The 19,112-nt window shown below is 43.8% G+C and overlaps 1 protein-coding gene across 5 annotated transcripts in view; it reads left to right on the top strand.

Annotated features, from left to right (window-relative positions):
- The window catches only part of LOC137352536 (A-kinase anchor protein 13-like), a 424,312-nt gene that overhangs the window by 110,681 nt on the left and 294,519 nt on the right, over positions 1 to 19,112 (top strand). For all 5 annotated transcript variants that reach the window (XM_068018105.1, XM_068018107.1, XM_068018108.1 and 2 more), the window contains one exon: positions 5,820 to 5,967. In XM_068018105.1, coding sequence (XP_067874206.1) covers positions 5,820 to 5,967 — 148 coding nt within the window. The remainder of the gene's footprint in view (positions 1 to 5,819; positions 5,968 to 19,112) is intronic.

Consider the following 19,112-nt stretch of genomic DNA (forward strand, 5'->3'; position numbering starts at 1 on the left):
CTTTCCCCTATTTGAGTTACTGGGTTTAGCTATCTTACTGACTGGAGGTCAAGCTCTTCGCTACAGACAAAGAAGGAAAACGAAGGGAAAGTAACTGTAAATTTGCACTCGGGAGCTTTTTTTTATTGGTTCCTGGGATGTGGGCATCGCTGGCTAGGCCAGCATTTATTGCCCATCCCTAATTGCCCTTGAGAAGGTGGTGGTGAGCTGCCTTCTTGAACCGCTGCAGTCCATGTGGGGTAGGTACACCTACAGTGCTGTTAAGAAGGAAGTTCCGTGATTTTGACCCTGTGACAGTGAAGGAACGGTGATATAGTTCCAAGTTGGGATGGTGTGTGGCTTGGAGGGGAACTTGCAGGTGGTGGAGTTCCCTGTATCTGCTGCCCTTGTCCTACTAGGTGGTGGAGGTCACGGGTTTGGGAGGTGCTGTCTAAGGAACCTTGGTATAATGATCCAATGTAAAATGAGCTTGGGAAGTTTCAGTCCAGCTCCTAATGGGCATGAGCACATAGCACCAACACTGCCCTCTCATTAGGCACTAAATTGGCAAGATGACTTAGCCACCACAGGATAGCTGGTGTGGGAAGTAGAAACAAGTTTGGCTACTGTCATAGATGATCTTCTGACATTGGGATTAAAATATGTTTTAGAGAGGGTAGGGTAGAGGGAACCTGCACTGTTCCAGCCCTGTGAGTGGTTGATGTTGGCCACTTAGTGACCAACTAATGATTCTCCTCCCTGTAGGGGAAGGAGGGCTGTTTTGGAGTTGATATTCCAAGATGGTGTACTGAGGAAGGGAAGATTGAAACTAAGTGAAGCCTCTCTGGCAGGTCCATAGTACTCAACAGGGTACCATTGACATTTAACCAATAGTCTGGTTCATTAGTGGGCCTTATTACTGCAAACTAGAATAATTCCCACTAAGCTAATCCTTCAAATCAATGCATGGTTGTGTTGTTGGACAAGCAGCAGGGACCTTACTAGTGCAAAGTGCAGGTAAACTGCTTAAATTTAGCAGTATCCCTCTGCATACTTGGAGGTCCCTAAACCTTGGCTTTTGCCTGCCTGCCTTTCGGTTTTTAGTAAATGATGTGTTATATTAGGAAGCAGAAACTCTGCCTGTGTGCATTACTCAGTAGCTCGGCTTGGATATTCTTGAGGTGTGTGATGGCTTGCTGTGTGTGCACTGAACAAAGCAGAACTAATACCGAAGTGCCAGAAATTGAAAGTGCATCACTTCTTCAAGACTAACACTCCTCACCTAAATAACCATCAAATTGAGGGTACCTCACAGATGTGAAATTTTGTCCAAAGAGTTTTTCTGGTCAATTCGATTCTAGGATACATAAAATTCCTGGTAATGTCTAGTCGCTGTGTCTTTCACAAACCCGATAGTGTTTTTTTCAGTTATTTGTCTGGATTCTGGATCCCTCTTCAAATGCTTTAGAATCTATACTTGAATTAGGGTTTGATAGGTTTCAGATCTCATTGTCACTGCTCTGTGACATGTCTCAGTCATTGCTGTACTGTCAAATAATATGGATGAGGGAGGCAGTTGAGCCAGTCTAGCTTATCCTTCTGTAGATACCTGCAGTCACTCCATCACTGCATTTAACTGCCTCTTGAATGAATGGTTCCAGAGTTTTTGCCTCCAATACCTCGAATGGTATTCTGGTTAGGTTAGTGAACCAGTGCTTCCTGACAGCAGTCCTGAATTTATCTTTTACCAGCTTGTGCGAATAGCTTCTTGTCCTGCAGTCATGGTTTAACTTGAATTTGTACTCAGGACTGTTCTTTCCTTTCCATCCTAGATACTGAGAGGTTGTTTCCCCTGGATAGAGAATCTAATACTAGGAGGAAAAGTCTCGGGCTAAAGAGTCCGCTTTAGGACTGAGATGAGGCGAAATTTCTTCACTCAGGTGGTGAATCTTTGCAATTCTGCACCTCAGGGGCTGTGGGCACTCAGTCATTGAGTGCATTCAGGGCAGAAATCAATAGATTTTTGGACACTAAGTCAATAGGGTGGGACAGTCAAGTTGAGGTAGAAGATCAGTCATGATCTTAAATAGCAGAACAGGCTCAAGGGGCTGTATGGCTGACTCCTATTTTTTATGTCCTCATTTAGTATGCGATGTATGTCTATTAAGTCTCTTCTCGTATATCTCCACTCAAGGCTGAAGGTTTTCTTACCTTAGGTTATAACTCAGTTCTCTAACAGTAAGAGTCAAATTCATAGTCTTTGTCTGCACCATTTCCAGAGCTTGGATGATACACCCTTCTGAATAATTTAAGTCATTCTGCAGGGATGAGTCTGGACAGAGCCTAAGTGGGCAGGTTGACCATAGAGGGCATTGCTGCCAAACCTGATTCTGATGCTCACACACCATGTTGGGGCTCACTGTACTCCAACAAATGTCAGTGGCTATGGAGAAGAGAATGGGAGAACACTGGGAGGCCATGAAATTAAGAGAACATTTTAACTCTAATTTTGTAAAAAAGCGGAGAAAGCTTTGAATTGAAGCCAAGCCACTCTTATAAGATTGGCTCCGTTTTCTCAACGACTGGTTGTTTTAGGAGGAAATGAAACCTTGTAGTGACGTAGGTTGCACCAAAATAACGCAAAGTACTGTTGAATAAATTTAACTTGTTTTATTAATTGAAGATGCTGCCAATTTTTTCCACCTTGTCTTTTACAAGAGTACAGTCCTTGCCCACATGGGGCTTGCAGATGTCCATCAGATGTGGCAGCAGTGCCATCCCAAGGTCCAGTTACTCGCTAGCACTCACCGTCTTGGTTCATGCCTGCTAAAACACTGTTAAATTATTCTCTCAGCCTTAATCTCTAAGCTCTAGAAATCAGGCAGAGAGGGTTGTGAAGCTGAGTCTTGTCAGAGGATTGAGTTACGAGGAAGGCCTAGAAAAACTTTCAGCCTTGGAAGCGAGTTAGGGGATAGGCTTTGAGTTCTTGTTTTGTTCATTGATAAGTTCTGAAGATTAAATGTGTGGTGTTGCTGTTCATAGTGAATTACTTGAATACCCACCCTGCTGTGTTTTAACAGTTTTCCTCTGTAGCGATATTGAATGTCAAGTTGTGTCCTGCTCAAATCAAATACTCCCTGATATGTGTCACTGCCAAAGTACACTGTCGGCCATTTGAGATTCATTTCTGTCGAATGTTTTCTTTCCCTTTTTAAATTTCTCCCCTTGGTGTTGCAATTTCTGAACCTTAGGTACCATAGGCATCTGTTGGCTATTCTCCTGGACCGAAGAAGTGACCATTCTTTCTCAGGGCCCCAGACAGTGACTGCTGTCAGGCTGTTCAGCCACAAAAAAACTTCACTGTTGAGAATCTTTTAAGCACAATGTGGACTTCCTCTCGCAGCTGACTGGATTTGAAGCCTTTCCCCTCGCTCCCTTGCTCAGGAATGCTGATGTCAGCTGTAATATCCCTTCTCCCCAACCTGAGATCAGTTAACAGAGTACAGATTGGGAATCAAATGTGGCATCTTCTGGCCAGCATAATTCAGTCGCATACTGCCTTTACTGATAGAGCTGTCAGGGCAGCTGACATCCAGTTAATTCTAAGCTTCTGGTTGGTGACAGGAATGCCAGGAGGAGTACTCTGAGACCTGGCATATCCTTGGCTATATCATTTGTGTGATGTAAACCTGTTTGATGGAAGTAAACCAAACCATTGATAAGCTTTAGAATGGGGAGCTATAATTGGTAGTCTGTAAATGGTGGTCTATAAATAGGATGGAATTTTAGCTGGAATCCATGTGGAATACACAGTCTGTATATAGATCTGATTGGCAATATAAAGAGAATTTAATTATCTGGCCTGTTTGATGGAGATTGAGTATGTTGGACTGGATAAAGAACATTTCTTTGGCCTTTGTAATCCCTGTTCTGAGCATCATTCCGTATACACCTGTTCATACAAATAGAATCGCAATGGTTATAGCATAGGAGGCCATTCGGCTAGTCATGTCAGTGCCAGCTCTCTGCATGAGCAACTCAGCTAGTCCCACTCCCCCTCTCTTTCCCCATAGCCCTGCAGTTGTTTCCTCTTCAGGTGCTTATCCAGTTCCCTTTTGAAAGCCACGATTGAGTCTGCCTCCACCGCACTCTTGGCCAGTGCATTCCAGATCCTGACCACTTGCTGTGTTTTAAAAAAAAAAAGCTTTTCCTCATGTCACCGTTGGTTCTTTTGTCATTCACCATAAATCAGTCCCTTCAGGTTCTCAACCCTTCCGCCAATGGCAACACTTTCTCTCTATCTGCTCTGTCCATACCCTTCATGATTTTGAACACTTCTACTAAATCTCCTCTCAACAGCCTCAGCATCTCCCAGTCTATCCACATAACTGAAGTCCCTCATCCGTGGAACCATTCTTGTAAATCTTCTCTGCACCCTCTCTGAAGCATTCAGGACTGTGTTGCCCAACTGCTTTTGTTAATAAAATATAATAACTACTCAGCTATGGTATGCCCAATCCCTTGATTAGTAAGTCCCCTGCCCGGTATGGTACTGAAACTTACAGAACAGTGTCACTTCAGATGTGAGTCTTGATATGTTATCTGTTAACTGACCTTGGCCTGGGCTTGGACAGCACTAGCGGCACTACAATTCACCTCGGCACCCTGGGGCTCGGGAGAAAATCCATCATGACTCCCTCTTCTGAGTATGTATCTGGTAATACCTCTTGGTTTAAAAAAGGACTGACTTGTATTTACATCGTGCTTTTCGTGACTTTGGTGTCCAAAAGCACTTCACAGCCAATGAAGTGTAGTCACTGTTGTAATGTAGAAAATGCAGCAACCAATTTGTGTAAACCTCTATACCCTTCTGTTGTAGTGTCATTAATTGAGGGATAAATATTGGCCAGGGCACTGTGAAGAGCTCCCCTGATTGTCTGCACTCCCTCAGTACTGCAGTGGAATGTCAGCCTGGATTATGTGCTCAAGTCTTTCGAGTGTGTCTTGAACCTAATACCTTCTGACTAAGTGGCAAGAAGGCTACCACTGAGGCATGACCAACACTAGTGCAATCAGTTGATGTTCAATGTGGACAGTATCAGCCTCTATAGTCATTATCTGTGCCCATACAAGTCAGTGATCACTTGGGCTGGGTATCGGTCAGGAGGGCCACTAGTACCTGGAGAACGAGGCCTCAGCTAGAGCTTTGAGAAAATTGCAGGAACTTGTCTTTTATCTAGTGTAGGAGCAGCTCTTGCTTTCAAGATACAATAGGGTTAAAATATATATACTGGAACCTATTGACGAGTTAATGTCAACCCCTTGATCGCATTGTTGGCTTTGGAATGGTTCTGATAAGTTAAGGTTTCAATCAGATAAGATCACTTTGTACAGCTCTAGTTAACATCAGGGATTCAGGTCTGAGTTGGTGATAAACATACGCAGTGCTAAAAGTCAATTTGAATGCCTGTATTTTAGTGGTTTCAGTCAAAGCCCCAATCTTGAGTGAATAATGGGTCAGATTACCCAAAATGATGATTTAATCTTCATTAAGCGACCAAGGGACGTCTTCAGGCTTTAGGGGTTAGTTTTCAGATATTTAATGCAGAAATAAGGAAAAATTTGACGGCGAGACTTCAGTAAAATGTAGTGTTACATTGTGCTTAAGCCAAGTTCATAGAGGAGTCAACTTCTTTTTAAACGAGGAAGAAAAATAGCGATAAATATTCATGGCAAAACTGCCCAAACCCACCTGTTGATCACAAACTTACATTGCTGATGAACACCATGTTTAGTTTGCAATTCTGTTTCTAATAAAATTTTGTTTTTTCTTCCCAAAGGGGGAGTCTGTGCTCTCTGTGCTCTTGGATGACGAGCACACAGTTGAAGAGGACGTAGCCCACTACCTGGTGTTCTCTGGCTCTAGTCAACATCATTTAACCAGCACGCAGAGGATAAACCAGAATACGTTGCAAACTGTCGCTCCTGGTAAGTGAGGATACCCTGGCTTTTTTGTTGTTGCTTCTCCCCCTCTATTGCCCTTTTGCACGCAGGCTTCGGCAAGTAGAAAATGAAATAACTCGGGTTTGCGCAAAGAGGATGTTAGATTGTCAATGGTGTTTCTGATGTGAGGCTTGACATACTTCTGGTTGTGATTGACCCTGCTTCACTGTGTGTCAGTGCTCTGTAAGTCCAATGTATTAATGGACTGAGGAAATCATGTATTCCCAAATGAACTTATATATAATAGGCTGGTCTTAGCTGAGATCATCATGAACAGTGTTAAATGGGCGATCACAGACTGTTCCTGTTGATGTCAACTAGGTTTGAGCTGTGACCTGATTCTCATTTATCTTCCTGCCAAGGAGCCTCTCCCCTTCCTGTTCATCCTGTCACACACTTAATTAATGACTGATGCTCTCCCCCCACCCTCCCTGTTGTTCCCTATTTATTTTGTTAGAAAATTCTGCCTAGTTACATGAGCTATTTTGAAAGGGGAGTGGTGATTATGATTTTTCATTGTACCTATTGCGGAGTTTAGTAAATATTGAGTGCAGTGTACGTAGCTGTGCAGGTATTTTCAGTGCCCCTTTCAGCCTGGAAGATGCTGAAACTCTTCTCTAGCATAAAGATAACATTTAGCTGTGGCTGCACTTTGTTTTAAGAATAGAAGAACAAAATCTGGAGCAAAACAAAGGACAACTGACCCATCACCTTACTCCATCCAGAGCCCATAGATGTTTAAGAAAGCCTTGCATTTTATGCAGTGCCTTTCTAGGAATGTCCCAAAGCGCTGTACAGCCAATGAAATACTTTTGAAATGTAGTCACCGCTGTAATGGAGGAAACATTTGCTCTAATGCACGCAGATACTTAGCACTTGTCGGTCCTGTTATGTAGGACAAAGATTTTCTTCCCCTACCCACCCTCAAAGAAAATTAAGCACTGCTCTATAACCCTCAATCTCCACTTCTCAAACGATGCTGGTCCAACTCCTTTCAAAACTCTTAATTGACCTTGTGTCAACTGTCATCTTTGTCTAGCTTATTTGGAAACCTGAGTTACAGACGGTCATGATGGTCTTTGGGTGATATTTATCAAAAACCAGTAAATATGGAGTGGCAAAAGGGCCCAGATTATTTTTGCTTGTATCGCTCATTAGGTTTCTTTCAAGGAAGTATGTTTAATATTAAATAAACGTGCAGAAGTTTTTCAGTGACTAATTCTCGCGTGATAACTTAGCTTGTACTCGAATTGAATATCTTAATTGCAAATGCTTAGAATGGATCAAGACGGGTCATGCCAGCTGTCACCTCCTCCCCTTCCGTCTTGACGGTCTACTTGTTTGGCTCTTATTAGACCCTGCACTTTGCAGCTTAACACAGAACTGACACAATGCCTTGTAATTGAGGCTGGCAGATTGAAGTTTCTGGCAGTCCTGGAACAAGGGTCATTAGTCATTAGATAGGTGGCATAAACTGTTTATCAACACCTGTTTATCCAAGGCCATTTCCCTCTAAATATCCGTTGGCTCTTAGTGGAGTAATGCAGGTGTTTTTCTTTAAACTTCAGCTATGTGTTTGCATTGAGGTAATGACTGAATAACTTGCTGCATTCAAAAGTTTGTATTTTTAAGTATGGGTTAGGAAACCGCTTTAAAGTAATGAAAAATACATTTAATAACAGTAATGTAATTAAATTATTTAGTTTGATAATATAGGCAAATGCTTTTCTTTTTGGTGTTCTCTCCTCCTTGGTGAGAAACGGTCCCACATCTGGTACCTCGCCCACGTAAGAGCCTAGAACATGAGTGTTGGCAGGTTGCTCAATTATGAGGCCACCAAAACAGAGCCCAATCCTGTCTTTTGCCAATGCCCAGATACATGCTTTCCAGTGGGATTGCTGAATGGTGATCAAAGATGGAAACTACCTGTCTTTTGGTCCTCCCTCCCCTAGGTGTGCTGAGGCTATTAATGGTCTCTTTCCCCCCCCCCCCCCCCCTCCAATAAACAAGATAATTTGAAAGCCAGTTCAACACAGACTTGGGACAAGAAATTCTATTTTCACATTTTTCTAACTTCTATACGTTGAATAGAAAGCTGCTGCGTAGTTTCCGTACTAGGCTTTTAACCTTATTATCCGCTTGGTGTAATGAGGTTTTTTGATTTAATATTTAAGGTCAGTTTCTGTTGCTAATTGGAAACCTGTTTTATTTGTTCCTGTGTTTTTCAGTTATTTTATAGCCTCAAAACTGCAGGGAAATTAGAACCCAAAAAGAGGGTAAATGCAGAGAAAATTTGGGGAAAAAAGTCTGTTTCTAATTTTGAACATCACTAAGCCTCAAGAAAACAAACAAGGGATTAACAGGAAGCGAAATGTCCACTATTATTTACACCATTCACAGACATCATGTTTGTGGCGCTCAACAGCAGTTCCAAAAAGTAATGAGTTTTATGACCACAAAACACTATTTCACCAGTAAAGTACTTTGATGGTATTTGTGAATGCGCTGTGCATTGCAGAATATCACTGTCATATTGTACAGCTCTAATGTTTTTAAAGTCTGACAAAGGTACTTAAAACCGTACATAGTTTCAAAGGCTAAAAAATGAAATAATTTATGAAATGCATTGTAAGCAGTGGATCCCGTTTGTTAACAGAATAGCTGTATTTGTTGTTGAGGTTCTTCACACTGTGTCCTGGCATTAGATATGGTGCACGTGCATCTCTAGACTGAGTTATAGAATAAAGAACAAAGAACAGTACAGCACAGGAACAGGCCATTCGGCCCTCCAAGCCTGCGCCGATCTTGATGCCTACCTAAACTAAAACCTTCTGCACTTCCGGGGTCCGTATCCCTCTATTCCCATCCTATTCATTAATTTGTCAAGATGCCTCTTAAACGTCGCTATCGTACCTGCTTCCACCACCTCCCCCGGCAGCAAGTTCCAGGCACTCACCACCCTCTGTGTAAAGAACTTGCCTCACACATCCCCTCTAAACTTTGCCCCTCTCAACTTAAACCTATGTCCCCTAGTAACTGACTCTTCCACCCTGGGAAAAAGCTTCTGACTATCCACTCTGTCCATGCCGCTCATAACTTTGTAAACCTCTATCATGTCGCCCCCTCCACCTCCGTCATTCCAGTGAAAACAATCCGAGTTTATCCAACCTCTCCTCACAGCTAATGCCCTCCAGACCAGGCAACATCCTGGTAAACCTCTTCTGTACCCTCTCCAAAGCCTCCACGTCCTTCTGCTGGTGTGGCGACCAGAATTGCATGCAATATTCTAAGTGTGGCCTATCTAAAGTTTTGTACAGCTGCAGCATGACTTGCCAATTTTATACTCTCTGCCCCGACTGATGAAGGCAAGCATGCCGTATGCCTTCTTGACTACCTTATCCACCTGCGTTGCCACTTTCAGTGACCTGTGGACCTGTATGCCCAGATCTCTCTGCATGTCAATACTCCTAAGGGTTCTGCCATTTACTGTATACTTCCCACCTGCATTAGACCTTCCAAAATGCATTACCTCACATTTGTCCAGATTAAAGTCCATCTGCCATTTCTCCACCCAAGTCTCCAACCGATCTATATCCTGCTGTATCCTCTGACAATCGTCATCACGATCCGCAACTCCACCAAACTTTGGGTCGTCCGCAAACTTAGTACAGCTACATTTTCCTCCAAATCATTTATATATATATTACAAAGAGCAAAGGTCCCAGTACTGATCCCTGCAGAACACCACTAGTCACATCCCTCCCATTCAGAAAAGCACCCTTCCACTGCTACCCTCTGTCTTCTATGACCGAGCCAGTTCTGTATCCATCTTGCCAGCTCACCTCTGATCCCGTGTGACTTCACCTTTTGTACCAGTCTGCCATGAGGGACCTTGTCAAAGGCTTTACTGAAGTCCATATAGATAACATCCACTTCAATCATCTTTGTCACTTCCTCAAAAAACTCAATCAAATTAGTGAGACACGACCTCCCCTTCACAAAACCATGCTGCCTCTCACTAATAAGTTTGTTTGTTTCCAAATGGGAGTAAATCCTGTCCCGAAGAATCCTCTCTAATAATTTCCCCACCACTGACGTAAGGCTCACCGGCCTATAATTTCCTGGATTATCCTTGCTACCCTTCTTAAACAAAGGAACAACATTGGCTATTCTCCAGTCCTCTGGGACCTCACCTGTAGCCAATGAGGATGCAAAGATTTCTGTCAAGGCCCCAGCAATTTCTTCCCTTGCCTCCCTCAGTATTCTAGGGTAGATCCCATCAGGCCCTGGGGACTTATCTACCTTAATGCTTTGCAAGACACCCAACACCACCTCCTTTTTGATAATGAGATGACTGAGACTATCTACACTCCCTTCCCTAGGCTCATCATCCACCAAGTCCTTCTCTTTGGTGAATACTGATGCAAAATACTCATTTAGTACCTCGCCCATTTCCTCTGGCTCCACACTTCGATTCCCTTCTCTGTCCTTGAGTGGGCCAACCCTTTCCCTAGTTACCCTCTTGCTCTTTATATACGTATAAAAAGCCTTGGGATTTTCCTTAATCCTGTTTGGCAATGACTTTTCATGACTCCTTTTAGCCCTCCTGACTCCTTGCTTAAGTTCCTTCCTACTGTCTTTATATTCCTCAAGGGATTCGTCTGTTCCTAGCCTTGCAGCCCTTACAAATGCTTCCTTTTTCTTTTTGACTAGGCTCACAATATCCCGCGTTATTCAAGGTTCCCGAAACTTGCCAAATTTATCCTTCTGCCTCACAGGAACATGCCGGTCCTGGATTCTAATCAACTGACGTTTGAAAGACTTGCACATGTCAGATGTTGATTTACCCTCAAACAGCCACCCCCAATCTAAATTCTTCAGTTCCTGCCTAATATTGTTATAATTAGCCTTCCCCCAATTTAGCACCTTCACCCAAGGACTACTCTTATCCTTATCCACAAGTACCTTAAAACCTATGGAATTATGGTCACTGTTCCCGAAATGCTCCCCTACTGAAACTTCGACCACCTGGCCCGGCTCATTCCCCAATACCAGGTCCAGTACAGCCCCATCCCTAGTTGGACTATCTACATATTGTTTCAAGAAGCCCTCCTGGATGCTGCTTACAAATTCTGCCCCATCCAAGCCCCTAGCACTAAGTGAGTCCCAGTCAATATAGGGGAAGTTAAAATCACCCACCACTACAACCCTGTTACCTTTTACATCTTTCCAAAATCTGTCGACATATCTGCTCCTCTACCTCCCGCTGGCTGTTGGGAGGCCTGTAGAAAACCCCCAACATCGTGACTGCACCCTTCCTATTCCTGAGCTCCACCCATATTGCCTCGCTGCACGACCCCTCCGAGGTGTCCTCCCGCAGTACAGCTGTGATATTTTCCTTAACAAGTAGTGCAACTCCCCCACCCCTTTTATATCCCCCTCTATCCCGCCTGAAGCTTCTAAATCCTGGAACATTTAGCTGCCAATCTTGTCCTTCCCTCAACCAAGTCTCTGTAATAGCAACAACATCATCGTTCCAAGTACTAATCCAAGCTCTAAGTTCATCTGCCTTACCTGTTATACTTCTCACATTGAAACAAATGCACTTCAGACTACCAGTCCCGCTGTGCTCCGCAACATCTCCCTGCCTGCTCTTCTTAGTCTTACTGGCCTTATTTACTAGTTCCCCCTCATTTATTTCACTTACTGTCCTACTGCTCTGGTTCCCACCCCCCTGCCACACTAGTTTAAACCCTTCCGAGTGACGCTAGCAAACCTCGCAGCCGGGATATTTGTGCCCCTCCAGTTTAGATGCAATCTGTCCTTTTTGTACAGGTCCCATCTGTGCCTGAAGAGATCCCAATGGTCCAGATATCTGAAACCCTCCCTTCTACACCAGCTGTTCAGCCACGTGTTTAGCTGCACTATCTTCCAATTTCTAGCCTCACTGGCACGTGGCACAGGGAATAATCCGGAGATTACAACTCTAGAGGTCCTGTCTTTTAACTTTCTACCTAACTCCCTAAACTCCCCCTGCAGGACCTCATCACTCTTCCTGCCTATGTCATTGGTACTAATGTGTACCACAACCTCTGGCTGTTTACCCTCCCCCTTCAGAATGCCCCCTGTCCGTTCAGAGACATCCTTGACCCTGGCACCAGGGAGGCAACATACCATCCTGGAACCTCTTTCACGTCCACAGAAGCGCCTATCTGTGCCCCTGACTATAGAGTCCCCTATAACTATTGCTCTTCTGCGCTTTGTCCCTCCTTGCTGAACAACAGTGCCAGCCGTGGTGCCACTGCTCTGGCTGCTGCTGTTTTCCCCTGATAGGCCATCCCCCCAACAGTATCCAAAACGGTATACTTGTTAGAGAGGGGGATAGCCACAGGGGATTCCTGCACTGACTGCCTGCCCCTTCTAGCGGTCACCCATCTATCTGCCTGCACATTGGGTGTAACCACTTCTCTAAAACTCCTGTCTATGACGCTTTCTGCCACCTGCATGCTCCTAAGTGCATCCAGTTGCCGCTCCAACCGATCCATGTGGTCTGTGAGGAGTTGCAACTGGGTGCACTTCCTGCAGATGTAGTCGTCCGGAACGCTGGAAGCGTCACGGACCTCCCACATCTCACAGGTGAAGCACTTCACCCCTCTAACTGACATTTCTAGCACAAATTAATAAATTAATTTAAGATAAATAAATATTTATTAAATCCTTACTAAATTGTTATAATAACTAGTGCTAGATTCCTACTATAAATATTAAATGCTAACTAAAATCAGTAATCTCCTCCCTCTGGTTTAGTTACTCTACTTATTAATTAGTTAATTAGGGTTTTAATCAATTTTTATCGATGTTTTATTTTTAAATTCAGTAAAAAAAAATCCCTACCAGCCAATCAGGTCACAGCTTTCCTGTGAAGTCACTTTCAGTTTTTTTTTTTTACCAGAGGTAAGTTTTTTTTTTATACTTACCGGTCCGGAACTCCACCCTCCGAGTCTTCTCCCAGTCAGCTGTGCTCTTTGGAAGCTCTCGGCTCCCCTCACTCTGAGGACAGGTAGGAAATGAAAGGAGCACCTCACCGAACTTCCTCAGTTACCAAACTTCCACTGTTGCACTCTAATGCAACCCAAGTCAGCACTCTAGTGCAAACAAAGTCAGAACTGTAGCCCCCTGAAAACTGGTTTAAGCCAATTCCCTAATTAACAAGGTGCAGCTGCAAGCAGAGCCTGAGTGAACCCTGTTTCAAGCTGGTCTAAAACTCACCTTCTCCAACCTAACAGCAACTGTTAAGTTGATCTGCTAAATAAAAGACAGATTCGATTTAAGATAAAATTAACCCTTAATTTTCCTCAGTTACCAAACTTCCACTGTAGCACTCTAATGCAACCCAAGTCAGCACTCCAGTGCAGTCAGAAAATTATGTTATCTTTCAGGAGGATATTAGTCTTTACCAATTCACCTCCACTTCCCACCCAAAAACATCTGGGAATTTATCAGTCGAAATTGTTTTTTTTAAAAATCACTTGACTTTAAATAATCCAGTTTAAATGTGGCGGCAAGTTGCTTTTTCAGATCTACTGGGAGTTTTTCCACAGGTGCATGGTGGTAGTGAGATGTCTTCCGAAAGTGCGAGCTTCACTTTTGTTGCTTTCTCTCAAATCTCAACACGCTATCGAATTTCATCCTTGTATGCAAACTATTACAGCTGCTGCGACTCTGTTACCAGCAGAATGACGGAGAGCAAAGCTGTAGAAATGAAGTTTTAAACTCTGAACTTGTATTCCATCTGTCAGCGTATGTTCTGTGCAGTGTTATCTCTGTTGCTGCTATTCTGTGGACCTATTGGGTGCTTTCACATTGCGCCAGTTTGTGGAGAGCAACACTCCACCTAAAAAGTTTCCATCTTTTACACTTCTGGCCTCAGTCAGGAGAAAGCAGAAATAAATCTGACAGCAGCTCTTGCAGCCCATGGGAAAATCGGTCTCCATCGGCACGGGAACAAATTAAGTCATCGCATTTGTTAGTAATTGGAGCCCTGAGAGAACTGTGTATTTTTTTTTTGTTGTTGGCTGCAGTTTTTCAATGTAAAAACGCCATTTAATGTTAAATTTAAAAAAAGCTGCCATGTGATGTTGTTCTTTTTGTACATCTTTCTCCCCACCCATCCAAGATGACATTTAACTTTTTGCCAAGTGCTGAATCTGTTGTACCGGATGAGAATGGTTAAGATTTAACTCGAAAAGGACCAATATTCAAATGTCCAGTCAAAAGCTTTGAGGGTGAGCCATGAGTTTGGAAGGTGTAATGTTCTACTAAAGCTCACTGAAATGCCCCTGGCTTAAAGACTCCTAGAAATGTGCGGCCTGAAAATCAGTTAAGTATTTTGGGAATGAAGAGAGGCAATATAAATTCAATATTAAAGAGGGTACAGGAACTGAGACCTGGTGATTCATATCTATAAATCTTTGAAGTTGGCAGGGCAAGTTTATTAAGTTTTTTTTTTAAACCAAACACATTATCACTTTATAGATAGAAGCATGGAGCACAAAAGCACAGAAGTTAATGCCAATCACTGGTTAGGCCTCAGCTGGAGTATTGTGTCCCTTTCTGGATATCACTCTTCAAGAAGTTTTTTGAGCCCTTGGAGAGGGTTCAGAGAAGATTTACTAGAAGTTTTTTTTATTTCAGGTGTTGTGTCGTTGGCAAGGCAAGCATTTGTTTGCCCATCCCTAATTGCCCTTGAGAAAGTGGGGGTGAGTTGTCTTCTTGAACTGCTGCAGTCCTTGAATGTAGGTACACCCATAGTGCTATTAGGAAGGAAGTTCCAGGATTTTGATGCAGTGACAGTGAAGGAACGGTGATATAATCCCAAGTCAGGAAGGTGTATGGCTTGGAGGGGAGTTTGGAGGTGCTGGTGCTCCCATGTATCTACTGCCCTGGTCCTTCTAGCTGGTAGAGGTCGCAGGTTTGGAAGGTGCTGTTGAAGGAGCCTTGGCGAGTTGCTACAGTGCATCTAGCAGATGGTGCACACTGCTTCCATCGCGTGCCGGTGGCAGAGGAAGTGAAGTTGAAGGTGGTGGATGGGGTGCCAATCAAACGAGCTGCTTTGTCCTCAATGGTGTTGAGCTTCTTGAGTGTTGTTGGAGCCGCTGCATTCATCCAGGCAAGTGGAGAGTATTCCATAACACTCTTGACTTGTGCCTTGAGATTTAAAAAGACTATGGCTTTGAGGAGTTACTCGCCGCAGAATTACCAGCCTCTGACCTGCTCTCTGCCATAGTATTAATATGGCTGGTCCAGTTAAGTTTCAGGTCAACGGTAACCCCCAGGATGTTGATAGTGCGGGACTTAATGACGGTAATGCCATTGAATGTCAGGGGGAGATGGTTAGCTTCTGTCTTTTTGGAGATGGTCATTTACCAGAATGATACCAGGAATTCAGTTAAATGGAAGAAACAGAGAAGCTTAAGGGGAGATTTACTAGAGATGCTCAAAATTGATAGTTTCTACTTATTTATTCTTTCACTGGCAAAAGGACTGGCAGTTGATAATTGGCAAAAGAAGCAAAGGCGAGGTGAGGGTTACTTTAAATAACTAATTATGATCTGAAATGCACTGATTGGTAGAAGCAAATGTAACAGTATCTTTCAAAAGGCAATTGCAGGAATATGGGGAAAAGGATATCTCTGTCAAAGAGCAGGCAATGGCACAGTAGGCCGAATGTCATTGTCCTGTGCTGGAATGCTGTCTTACTCTGTGAAAATAAAAGGAAAGGTCAGGATGTCAGTCCTGGGGTTTTTATTGTGAAGACCATGTCTGTAGTGAATGCATACATTCTCTGCTGTGTTCGGCTGCTTTTGCATCAGTTCCAATGTGAAAGTAAGACATTTCCTTTCAAGTGATGCTGTGTCATTTAACATTATTTTCGGTGTGTGATAATCTGAGCCTTTCCAGCTTGTCTGGTTTCCGTTCATTTATTTTATTGTGCTTAATAATGTGAGTGACCCCCAATCTAAGTGTCTGTGTCTTTGCGAAGAACAGCATGAAAGGAAAGTTAAACTGTACTTGACTTTTTTGGAAGCTAGACATTAATGGATTTCCTTTGACAGAATCTGGATTACATAGGTGGATCTTAATAATAAAACCTGCATAATTAAACAGGAACTTCATTAATTAGTGCCAGAAATTCTATGCCTAGTCCTTTTTGAAGTATCTACCTGTTGGAGGAAAGCATTAGGTTTATACCCACCTTTCTCTGCGTTCACCTGTTGGCCTGCTTGAAGGCTGATTTGGAAAATGGAGACCTGGTATTCTGCTGATATGGCCTGCTTCCTTTCCAAATGGACCATAATGATGGGCTTAAAGCAGAGAGCAGACAAAGGACGTTTGGATGATTTTTTAAATAAATTGGAGATATGAGCCTGCAAATGATTGCTGAGACGGCCCAGTCTGTCGTATGTGCTCAAGTCATGCTGTAATTTTACATCCTTAAGCAAACGCTTTTTATATTCTAGCAAACCAGTTGGTGTAGGATATTACTGGAGCCAATCTTTATTTAGTCTAACATTTATTTACAGAGTGAAACATTACAAGCATTCACCTCCTAAATCAACCACACCACATTTTTAGTAAGCGTCTCTTTATATGTGCTCAAGTGAAACCCCAATTAATGCCCTCCACCTGCTTATAATTTGAAACAATTGATATACAATTAACAACACGGCCATCTGAGTATGTTGTGCTGTCTGACACTTGGGTCACTTGTTCTGGAGGCAGAAGACCAGATCTGGGAAAACTGTTGCGTTCTTGGAAGATTTGCAGAAGGAGGTTTATGTTCTTAAAACAAAAGATTTTGAGAATTGGTGAAAATAGAGACATGGTGTCAAAGCTTTATGTCTTGCACTCATCAGGACAATATGCAAGAATAACCAATGTAAGGGAAAACAACAGCTTATACTGCATGAGGAGAGAGTACTGATTGGTTTGCAAGCGAACTCTGATTGATAGAGGTGTTGCCATGGAGAATGCACTAGTTTACGGTGAATGACAGTTAACTGCCAATTTCGTTGTTTATTAAAGAAACCTGGTCGGTGTGTTTTATTCTGGGAAAATAAAGTATATGAGTGACGATATCGGTAAGTGGGAAAATTTAAATTTATGTTATGACCCATGGAGAAGTGGGATTAGAATAAGCAGTGCACTCTTCCCACCTCAGTCGTGACAATACATATATATAAACAAAGTGATTACTGACAACGCAGCCGGCAGCTTACGTCATCCGACTGCGCCAATCTGCGCACATGCGCAGATTGTCCCCTACCCTCTGCACATGCGCTGCATTCCGCAGTGCCAGGACTGATTGGCACATGCACAGATGACGTCATCGCGTAATGCGGGCAGATGGAGTTGGTGGGGGGATCCGGGCCGGAGAGAGCAGGGGTGGGGAAAGAGGGGATCTTGGGAGCGGGTAGAGAGCGGGTGCGGGGAGAGCCGAAGACCTTGCTGGTGGTGGGTGCGCTCTCCTTCTACCCCCCCCCCCCCCCCCCCCCCCCCACCCTGCCACATGCTCCTGACTCCCGTCGCCTGCCTGTTCGCTTGCAGTCCCCGGCCCGCTCGCTCGCAGCCCCCCAACCACTCGCTCACCGCCTGCTTGCCACACCCCGACCGCTGGCTCACCCACCCGCCCGCTCGTGCGCTGCCTGCCCACCCGCTCGTTCCCTCCCCTCCCCGGCCATTGTGTGCTGCCATGTGTTTAGGTTGCCATCGTGTGATTATTTGAGCCGCGCCATCTTTAATCCTGGCAGCTGCCTGTCGTCGCAGACTGTGACATTTTAGTGGCACAGGCTGCATTTGCGCATGTGCCATTGCAGCGCCACCTATTGGTGGCATCATCAGCAAACGCAGCCATATATAAATGACTTGGATCTTGGAATACAGAGTAGAATTTCAAAATTTGCTGACAACACCAAACTTTGGAGCTGCAGCAAACAGTGTGGATGATGTGAACCACCTGCAACAGGACATGGATAGGCTAGTAGAATGGACAGAGGGGTGGCAGATGAAATTTAATACCATCAAATGTGAGGTGATGCATTTTGGCAGAAGGACTAGAGAGGCAATATAGGCTTAATGGCGCAGTTCTAAAGAGTGTGCAGGAACAGAGAGACCTGGGGGTGCATGTACATCGATTTTTGAAGGTGGCAGGACATATTGAGAGAGTGGTTAGTAAAGCATATGGGATCGTTGCCATTATAAATAGAGGCATTGAGTACAAAAGCAGGGAAGTTATGCTGAACCTTTACAAAGCTCTGGTTAGGCCCCAACTGGAGTATTGCGTCCAGTTCTGGTCACCACACCTCAGTAAGGATTTGAGGGTGCAGAAATTTACCAGAATGGTTCCAGGGATGGGGGATTTTGGGGTTGGTGGGAAAAGTTGTTCAGCTTAGAACAAAGGAGATTGAGGGGATATTTAATTGAATTGTGCAAGATAATGATAGGCTTGGATAAGTTAGACAAGGAAAAACTGTTCCCATTAACAAATAGTACAAGGACTAGGGGACACAGATTGAAAGTTTAGGGCAACAGATGCAGGTGGAATACGAGGAAGTGCTTTTTTGATGCTGCTGGTGGTAATGACCTGGAATTCGCTGCCCACAAGAGTGGTGGAAGTAGAGACAATCAATGACTTCAAGAGGAAATTGGATGGCCACCTGAGAGGAATAGACTTGCAGGACTACGGGGATTGAGCCAGGTGTGGGACTGACTGTATAGCTCCGTGGAGACAAAAACAAGAAATGCTGGATTCACTCAGCAGGTCTGGCAGCATCTGTGGAAAGAGAAGCAGAGTTAACGTTTCGGGTCAGTGACCCTTCTTCGGAACTGACAAATATTAGAAAAGTCACAGATTATAAACAAGTGAGGTGGGGGTTGGGCAAGAGATAACAAAGGAGAAGGTGCAGATTGGACCAGGCCACATAGCTGACCAAAAGGTCACGGAGCAAAGGCAAACAATATGTTAATGGTGTGTTGAAAGACAAAGCATTAGTACAGATTAGGTGTGAATATACTGAATATTGAACATCAGCAAGTGCAAACCTGAAGAAAAACAACCTGAAAAAAACAGT

The sequence above is a fragment of the Heterodontus francisci genome, chromosome 38 (assembly GCF_036365525.1).
Source record: "Heterodontus francisci isolate sHetFra1 chromosome 38, sHetFra1.hap1, whole genome shotgun sequence".
Lineage (NCBI taxonomy): Eukaryota > Metazoa > Chordata > Chondrichthyes > Heterodontiformes > Heterodontidae > Heterodontus > Heterodontus francisci.